At 50.5% G+C, this 9,088-nt stretch overlaps 1 protein-coding gene across 1 annotated transcript; it reads right to left on the bottom strand.

The window, feature by feature from the left end:
- Window positions 1-379: 379 nt before the first annotated feature.
- pik3r4 (phosphoinositide-3-kinase, regulatory subunit 4) lies at window positions 380-8,714 on the bottom strand. The gene is made up of 21 exons (XM_068570572.1): window positions 8,459-8,714; window positions 7,205-7,925; window positions 6,878-7,011; window positions 6,497-6,707; window positions 6,035-6,424; window positions 5,498-5,629; window positions 5,186-5,407; window positions 4,806-4,979; window positions 4,567-4,712; window positions 4,142-4,345; window positions 3,468-3,669; window positions 3,248-3,339; window positions 2,745-2,967; window positions 2,515-2,680; window positions 2,236-2,400; window positions 1,956-2,167; window positions 1,686-1,817; window positions 1,472-1,572; window positions 1,300-1,388; window positions 1,065-1,185; window positions 380-756 (listed from the first exon to the last, which is right to left on the bottom strand). The coding sequence occupies exons 2-21, from the start codon at window positions 7,920-7,922 to the stop codon at window positions 586-588; spliced, it is 4,005 nt and encodes a 1,334-aa protein (XP_068426673.1). The 5' UTR covers window positions 7,923-7,925; window positions 8,459-8,714; the 3' UTR covers window positions 380-585.
- Window positions 8,715-9,088: the final 374 nt, after the last annotated feature.

A 9,088-nucleotide genomic window follows, 5' to 3' on the forward strand; every position in this document is an offset into this window, starting at 1 on the left:
CTGATTCTATGCGTAGTAAATACTAATATATATCAATATAGATCTAGATATCTATATATCTAGATCTATATATCGATTAATAGATAGATAGATCTATCTATATATATATATATATATATATATATACACATATATATATATATATATATATATATATATATATATATATATATATATATATATATACACACACATATATATATATATATATATATATATATATATATATATATATATATATATATATATATATATATATATATATATATATATATATATATATATATATATATATATATATATACACATACATACATACAATCTATGAGTGACATTGAGCTCAAACTCCAAACAATGAACAAACAACAGGACCCCAAAATAATGACATCATTATATAATTAATTATGCACATTAGGAAAACTTGACTGACGTTATTGATCGCTTGAGACATGAAGACACTCTTCTAATGTTCAATCAGCGTATCAAGCGCACTGATGAGTGAGGCAGGAAGCTACATGTGACATCATCAGAAGCAGGCGGAGGAAGAGGAGGAGGAGGAGGAGGAGATCCCATGTTTCTGCGTTCTCACTTCCACACTTTGACGATGCCGTCCCTGGACGAGGTGACGATGAAGCCCTGCGTGGTCTGGAAGGTGGCGATGTCGGTGATGATGTCATGGTGTCCCACAGGGAGGGATTCTGGGCCGCGGCGAGGAGAGTCCTCCACCGCGCCGCTCTTCTGCTTGCTGTGGATCTCCTGCAGACAAGACAGGGAATGTCATGGAAAGATGTCCATATATGGTAGAGTTTAATGAAATTAAATACTTAAATTGAAGGGAAAATGTAATCAAAGTATATAAATAAAGTCTATTTATATTTTATTTATTTATTTATTTATTATTTATTTATTTATTCAATTCATTGTTATATTTAAAGTTTCATGGCACATTCATTCATTTATTGAGTCACTTATTTTTATACTTTTAACCAACCACAAGAAAGAACCACAAGAAAAAAACACAAGAAGGACCAAACACATTGTGCCTGCGAGGCCGAGCCGCTCACCTGGACCACTTCGGTTCCCTCGATGATCTTTCGGCTGTAGAGGACGGACGGACAGTGCAGCGAGTCGTTGGCTCCTCCCGCCACAATGTAGGACCTCTCCGGGTACGCCAAGTCCCAGAACCTGAACACACAACAACCATCAGGGACCAAAGCCAGCGGGTTCTGGTTCCAGTCTGACTCGGGTTATACAACACAACAGTGTGGTTGTGTAGTGTGTAACGTCAACACAACTGACCTGATCCTCATGTCAGACCCGGCCGTCAGCAGCAGAGGGTTCCCATCAGCAGGACTACAGTACACACCATGGACACTGTGAGGAGACGGCTGCACACACACACACACACTTATGAGATAGATCTACACACAGACACACAGACAGACACACAGACAGACACACAAACACACACCTGCATCTCAGAGAGAGGAGGAGCAGAGCTCGCCCACAGGGTGAATTTACGGTCTCCAGTCTCCATGTCCCACATCGACACCTCATTGTTCCCCTGGACCGCTGCAGACGTGACATCATCGTCATTATGGGATGTATACTACATCATTATTATGATATGGTGTATATTACAATATGATATGGTGTATGTTACATGATATGAGGTCTGGTCTCACCTGCGATGACAGACGATTGGTAGAGCGGATGCATCAGCAGCCGTCTGATTCGTGCTCGGGCCGGGTGGGAGTGGTTAGAGATGGGGAGCTGGAACCGCATATCCCAGCATGCCATGGTGCCGCTGCTCGTACCTGTGGAGGAAACAGGAAGTTGATAAACGCTGTAAACAAATTCATAAATCATAAAAACTGCTCATATTTCAGATCATACAAAGGTTTGAAGCGGCCGTTGTCCTCACAGAGGTAGCAAAGCCCAGACAAAGCACAGACCTAGGCACAGCCAGCACTGGTGCATGTCCACGCTGAAGGAGGTGATGAGGCCCAGGCGCAGGTCGTGCCGCAGCGTCCAGGCGTTGGCGTTGCAGCGCAGGTCCCAGCCCACCAGCGAGCCGTTCACCGTGGCGTACGCCAGCACCGACTGAGCGCCCGAGTTGAAATGGTGGATGTCTACCGCGCAGCCGTGCTGCTGCAGGTCCAGAGCCCTGGGAGGAAGGACAAAGTGAGACTCGTCTTCATCGGCCGTCTGCGGCTGCGGTTGCGGCTGCGGTACCTGGTCTGGAAGGGCTGCACTTTGGGGGATTTGGGCGGCTTGTTGGCCTCCACGGCCAGCAGCTGGATGGAGCCGTTGTCTGAAGCCACCGCCAGGTAGTGGGAGCCCTGGCAGAACGCCAGCGTCTTCACGTGGCCGCCGATACCCGAGTACGTCAACACGGACCTGCAGAGCAAAGAGCAGCTGTTACAGCAGCTGCAGGTGTGCTTCACCTGCTCACAGGTCTACAGCCTCACGTGGTGGTGGTGGTGTCTTGGGCCCTCAGGTCTATGGACTCACCTGGTGGTGGTGGTCTTGCCCTCCATCTTTTGGCTGTCCCACACCTTCACGCTGCCGTCGTTGGACGCCGTGGAGAAGATGGCGTGCTCGTCTGACACTCTGATGCGGTTCACTGCTGCTTTGTGCTCATGCAGGTGAGCCACCAGCAGCCCCTTAGGGTGCCACCCTGAAACACACAGCACCCTCATTCAGGTGAGCCTCAACACACAGAGGACAGAGGACAGTGTTACCTGGAGGAGGAGGTCTACTCTCCCACTCGGCGCTCTCCATCATGTGCTTGGCGATCCTCTCTGCGCTGCACTGCTCTCTCTTCTGCTGCACCAGCTGCTGCAGCTCCGCCTTGCAGGTGTTGATGCGGCGCTGGAAGGCGGGGCCACCCGCCAGCGCCTGCAGGACGGGAACCGTAGGCACTGCGCCGCCCCTCCGGATCTGACCCGTCGGCCCGTCAGTTGCCTGCAGACACAGGAGGTCTGAGTGTTACCTAGAGCCGTGCGGGTTCACTGAGAGCCTCTCGCTTTCAACCACTGAGACTCAAAACTCATTGTTTATTAACATTAAACAAAATGTTAAATGTGTAAATAATGTTCGTATAAGCTCTACAGATCATGTATTAACATTAAACAACGAGTTTTCAGTGGTCAGTCCTTGCTGCGGCAGCGTGGAGGTGTAGATGTGTAGATGTGTGTGTGGTATCGTGGATGACAGCGTGGAGGTGTAGATGTGTGTGTGGTACCATGGATGGCAGAGTGGAGGCCGGTTCCTGAGACCCGAACATGCTCTTCCACTCCTCGTTCATGGTGGAGTCCTGCTTGGTGTGCTTCCTCGCTGCAGGACAATCAACAGCATGTTGAGACTTCATGATGCAACGAGGAACAAGTCATGAACAGACTGGTCAGAAGGTGAAAACACATGTGTGTATCCTGCCGAGGGGAGGGAGGAGGGGGGGGGATCACCTCTCTTGTCCTCGGGCTCAGCCTTTCCTTTAACCAGGTCCACCTGGCGGCCGGTGATGCCGAGCGTGGCCAGGTCGATGACGCCGCTCTGCGCCGCCTCGCCCAGCTGGCTCTGCTCCCCCATGTTGGCTTTGGCCTTGTTGGACTTCAGCATGAAGTCTTTGAGCGCTAGCAGCTTGTCCTCCTCTGCCTCCGTCATGCCCTGGAGGACAGAGTAGAGGACAGAAGACATAGGACAGAAGACAGAGTCAACCAGACAAGAAGACATTGGGAGTTCTTTAAAACGCTTCTTAAAGAGACAGTGTCCCGTTTCTGTTACTTAGCGATCGTTTTAGTGCTAGCTAGCCTGCAATAAGCAGTTCGCATAATTTGCTGCTACAGAAAGAGCTTCATGGAACCCGGAGGACAATCAGATGTTTAGAACAACAGATCAAGAATCAGACACATGAACAGAGATCAGAGGAGCCTCGTTTCCTGCATCAATGTTAGGAGGCCCTTAGAGTGCTGAGAGGAGGCTCCGACCGCTTGTCGACGCTCAGATTCAGCAGTGTGGATTTCGTCTCAGTCGTGGAGCTGTTTACCCTCAAAGACTACTGGAGGGGTTTACCAGCCAGTCTACATGTACTTGAACACGTACCTGTGAGAGTACCGCATACGTGTACTTGAACACGTACCTGTGACAGCAGCTTCTTCAGCAGCTGGGCGATGGACGGGTCTTCGGGCGTCGGGCACTCAGGGATCGAGCCGCTGCGCTTCTTCTGTCGGAGCAGCAGGTGGCGAAAGAGGCTGCCGATGTCTTTAGAGCGCAAAGCGTAGTCGAAGATGGAGCGACTGACCGGCTCCTTCAGCACGCTGAGCAGGACCAGCTCTTTATCGATCTGAGGACAGGTGAGAGGAGAGGTTAGAGAGAACAGGTAAGAGAGGACAGGTAAGAGAGGACAAGTGAAAGGAGACAGGTGAGAGAGGAGAGGTGAAAGAGACAACAGGTAAGAGAGGACACTTAAGAGAGACGGGGGAGGGAGGACAGGTGAGAGAATAAGAGCAGCAGGAAGAAGAGCAGGAAGAGCAGCAGGAAGGAGGAGCAGAAAGAGGACCTCACCTGGATGATGGGCTGGCTGATGAAGGGCTGGAGGCGGGGCATCAGCTTGCAGTACACGTCGGCCATGTTGAGGTGCTGAGCGATGACAGTGATGAAGCCCACCGCCCCGTAACGGATCCACAGGCTGGGATGACACAGGAAGGGAGCTACGGAGAGAGAGAGAGGGGACAATCATCCTATACATCTACTCAGTTCAGGTATACAGACAGACAGGTATACAGGTATGACAGACGGCTCACCGATGTCACAGACAAACTCGTAGATGTGGGGTTTCTGCAGCAGACCCAGCTGACACATGCAGGTCAGAGAGTTCAGAGCTTTGTAGATCACAAACTCCTCCGTGTCACTCAAACCCTGCTGGAGGAGGGGCTTCAGGATGGAGGAGCTCTGCCAGCCCACGTAGGCTGCTACACCTGAGAGGAGAATAGAGAACAGAGAACCTGAGAGGAGAACGGAGAACCTGAGAGGACAACAGAGAACCTGAGAGGACAACAGAGAACTTGAGAGGACAATAGAGAACAGAGAACCTGAGAGGAGAACAGAACAGGTAGAGAACAGAGAACCTGAGCAGGTAGAGAACTAGAGCTGCTTCTTAGAGTATTTTGGTATGTAGTCTTACCCACGATGCTGTCAAAGAAGGCTCCGCGCAGGTGCCAGTCATTCTTGTCGTTGAGGAAGGTGATCATGTGCGACAGCAGCACGTCGTTGGCTTTCTGCCGGCCGAAGAACACGCAGAGTCGAGTGATGCCGTTCTCCATCAGCGACTGCTTCACGATGTTCTCCGAGTCGCTCAGCAGCGTCACCACCTTCTGCTGCACCATCTCGTGCAGCGCCTGCAGCTCTGCAGATGAACCACAGGCCTCAGGGGGGTTGCCGCGGGGCGGCCGCAGGGGTCAACTCTGTCATCAGTGCGTCAGCTGGAGTGTATTACCTGAGTCGTAGTTCTCATTGGGCGGCAGCATGTCCTCCTCCTCTCCGCTAAGGTCGCTCTCTGTGTTCACGTTGTTCTCCTGGACCAGCTCCAGGAAGCGCAGCGCGCTCTCCGCCAGGTGAGCGATGTTCTCTAGACACAGGAAGCCATCCACAGTCATGATAAGTCCCGCCTCTCTGACACAGATTGACCAACCACATCACTCTGGAGCCAACGTTAGCACAGCATGAACTAGCGTTTTCTATGCTATGCTAGTTACTGAATATATTGAAGCTGTAAAATATCTGAAACGTAAAGCAGATGGATTATATTATATATATTTAAGAAGTGTGACAGATGTTTTGAGTGTTTTAAAGTGTTTAAACGTTTGTGTAGGTATGAATTTAAACTAACAATGAGAATCCAAAGCATACAGTATATTTACTGCATGTATATATATATATATATATATATATATATATAAATAATAATAATAAATAATAAAAATCTAAATATACATACACACACTAACACTCACACACGCATACACGCACTGACCTGCGTACGCCAGCCTGACGATGGTGGCGTCGTCCTGGGCGAGGTGGGCGATGCCCGGCAGGATGTACTCGGGGTAGATGTTCACGTCGTTCCTCGGCACCTCCTTCACCAGCGCCAGCACTTTGGCCAGCGTGCGCACGGCCTGTGCGCGCACACGCGGCACGGGGTCGCTGCAGAAGTGCAGCAAGTAGGGCGTGATGCGGTCCAGCAGCACCTCCACACCCAGCCGCGGGGCCAGGTGCAGCACCAGCTCCAGCGCCGCCAGCTTGGAGTCACAGGAGTGTAGCGTCTGCAGGCAAGACGTGATGACGGACACTAGGACCATGAGGCCCTGCTCCTCCCGGGAACTCAGCACGAGGCCGCCGTCCTGAGACCAGGAGGACGAGGAGCCTGGGGGGCACACAGGTCTGGTTAACGCCGGCGCAGAAGAAGAAGAAGATCACGGGTCAGACTGGGGCTCACCTCCTCGCAGGTTGTGCAGGATGTTGTCCAGGTCTTTGCGGATCACAAGCACTCGCTCGTCAGCGGACTGGAAGGTCTCTTTGGCGAACTGAGCCATGTAGGGCTGCAGAAAGGTGTAGAAGATGTCCGGGAAAGCCTTCCCCCGCTGCTGCTTCAGGTACTCCTCCGCTGACAGACGCCGCTCGGGCTCCCTCTGCACCATCTGAGCCACCTGAGGAGGACCACGAGACAGTCAGGAGCACATGAGGACTGGAGAGGGAGGGGACCACGTAATCCTCTAGGTAAGAGGACCACGTAACCCTCTAGATCCAGACTGACCTAGACCAGTTCCCCTCAGGGTTTATGTAAGAGTACAAAAGAAGGTGTGAATAAGACAGAGACCAGCTCTCGAACGCTCCGGTCCTCGATCTTCATGAGGACCTGCTCCGTCTGGAAGAGGCCTTTCCGGTAGGCCAGCAGCTGAGACAGGTCGAAGAGGGGCACGCCCTCCGTGAAGAGCTCGGCGATCACACATCCTGGAACAGAGATCAGACTCATGAACACCAACACTTTAGATGGAACATCTCAATATAGGACCACTTGAAAAAACATGATAACATATGAGCATACCGGAACAATCACTTCTATACCATATTTTGATCATAACAATGAACATTTGCATGATATGAGCCAGATTCACCAGAGAAGAAGGAGCAACATGAGGCCTACCAGCTGAGAAGATGTCCATGGCTGCTCGCAGCTCCCCTCGGCTCCTCTGGTTGTTGTTGGTCAGGTCCACTAGCGGCGTGTTCTGGTCGTTCTCCGTGGCAAACATACTTCCATCCACGAACCTCTCGGGAGCGATGTAGCACGTCCTGCGCCGGGACGTGTCGAAGAAGTAGTTGAAGTCGGCAGGGTTGTCCTCGGGCAGGAAGGTGGGCTTGAAGCTGGCGAAGTCGGTGAGCAGCACCCAGTTCCAGCTGGTCACCATCACGTTCTCCGTTTTGATGTCGCCGTGGCGGACGCCGGCTTTGTGCGCCTGGTCCACGGCGTTAAGGATCTGGAAGGCCAGCCAGCGCTTCTCCACGTTGTTGAGGAAGGGCCGCGTGCTGATGCGGTCGTACAGGTTGTCCCGCACGTACTGCCGGAACAAGATGGCTGCCTTCTCCGTCAGCGAGGTTTTCTGAAAGGGCGAGCAGTTCTGGCAGGAGTGCAGCCGGATCTTCAGCTCCTCCAGCTCCTGCTTGTAGCTGGTCAGCGGCAGCGAGGGGTCCTGGATGGCGAAGACCTTCACCACCACCAGGCCCTCGCGGTGCTGGGCCCGGGCCACTTTGAAGAAGCGCGTGCTGCCCAGGCTCTTGTCGTACTCATGGTCGTGGATGTCTGAGAAGTAGCTGTCCACAGACAGGATCTGAGACGGGGCGATGCCCGCCAGCTGGTTCCCCATCACCTGGAGAGGTAAACATGTAAACAAGTACCCATGTAAACATGTACACATGTCAATATGTCACAGATCGGATCTGAGACAGGGCGATGCACGCCAGCTGTTTCCCCATCATCTGGAGATAAGTTATGCCACTGGGTAAACATGTAAACATATCACCATGTAACCACGTCTACATGTAAACAAGTGACCATGTCAACATGTGTACATGTTTACATATCATCATGTACACAAGTCAGCGTGTTCACATGCAAAGAAGTCACAAAGTAAACGTGTCAACATCTAACCATGTCTACATGTACACATGTAAACAAGTGACCATATCACCATGTAAACATGTAACCTTGTTTACATATCACCATACAAACAAGTAAACATGTACATTAAGGTAAACGTAACATCTTAAGCCAGTCATGTGACGCATCACGAGCTCATAACAGTGCTAATGTTGCTGCTAGCTAACCGTTGTTAGCTCCCGTAAATAAACTATTTAGCAACACTCCACGTGTTTAACGTGTTTTGAATGTATGTATTGTTACCAGCTGCTGTTGACAGGACCGCTGCTGCAGTTGTTATTGTTGTTGTTGTAGTCGATGATGATGCTTTAGCAGGCTAACGAGCAGTCGGCGGTGAAGCGAAGGCTGCTAACAGAGACAGACTTCCGGTCGTCGTCATGTCGCCTCCCGCGGTCCCGGTGCTCTCACGTTAAGTTAAACGGACCGTTAATCGTGAATATTGACCAGCAGCAGCAGCCTGAAGCGCTCAGTTAGTAGCTTGTTGTGTTTCCGGGTCAGATCGGAAACACAGGACCCTTTAGCGCCCCTGCTGGTCAACTGAAGTTACTGTAAAGATGTTTTATTAAGACAAGAAATCACTCCGTCATTTTAAAGACTTATTTTGATTCCTGTCGTATGTATGATATCAATAAGGCGTTGTTTTCTAAATGAAGTTCGATTTTTAAATACTTTGGATGAAATATGACCAGAAACTAAAGAAATATTCAAATCCTTAATCATACCACACTGTTAATAGAAGCCCTGCTCGGAAAACCTTACTGACAGTACACACGCAATATCAGTAACTTGTAGTTCCAGTTGTTAAAGTGATCAGGAAAATGAGTCTGATATCCGGTAGGTCAAATGCTCACTGGCAGTGTTTTACCTGCAACT

This window comes from Clinocottus analis, unplaced genomic scaffold, assembly GCF_023055335.1.
Source record: "Clinocottus analis isolate CAN_PGR_092001 unplaced genomic scaffold, fCliAna1.0.p SCAF_9, whole genome shotgun sequence".
NCBI lineage: Eukaryota > Metazoa > Chordata > Actinopteri > Perciformes > Cottidae > Clinocottus > Clinocottus analis.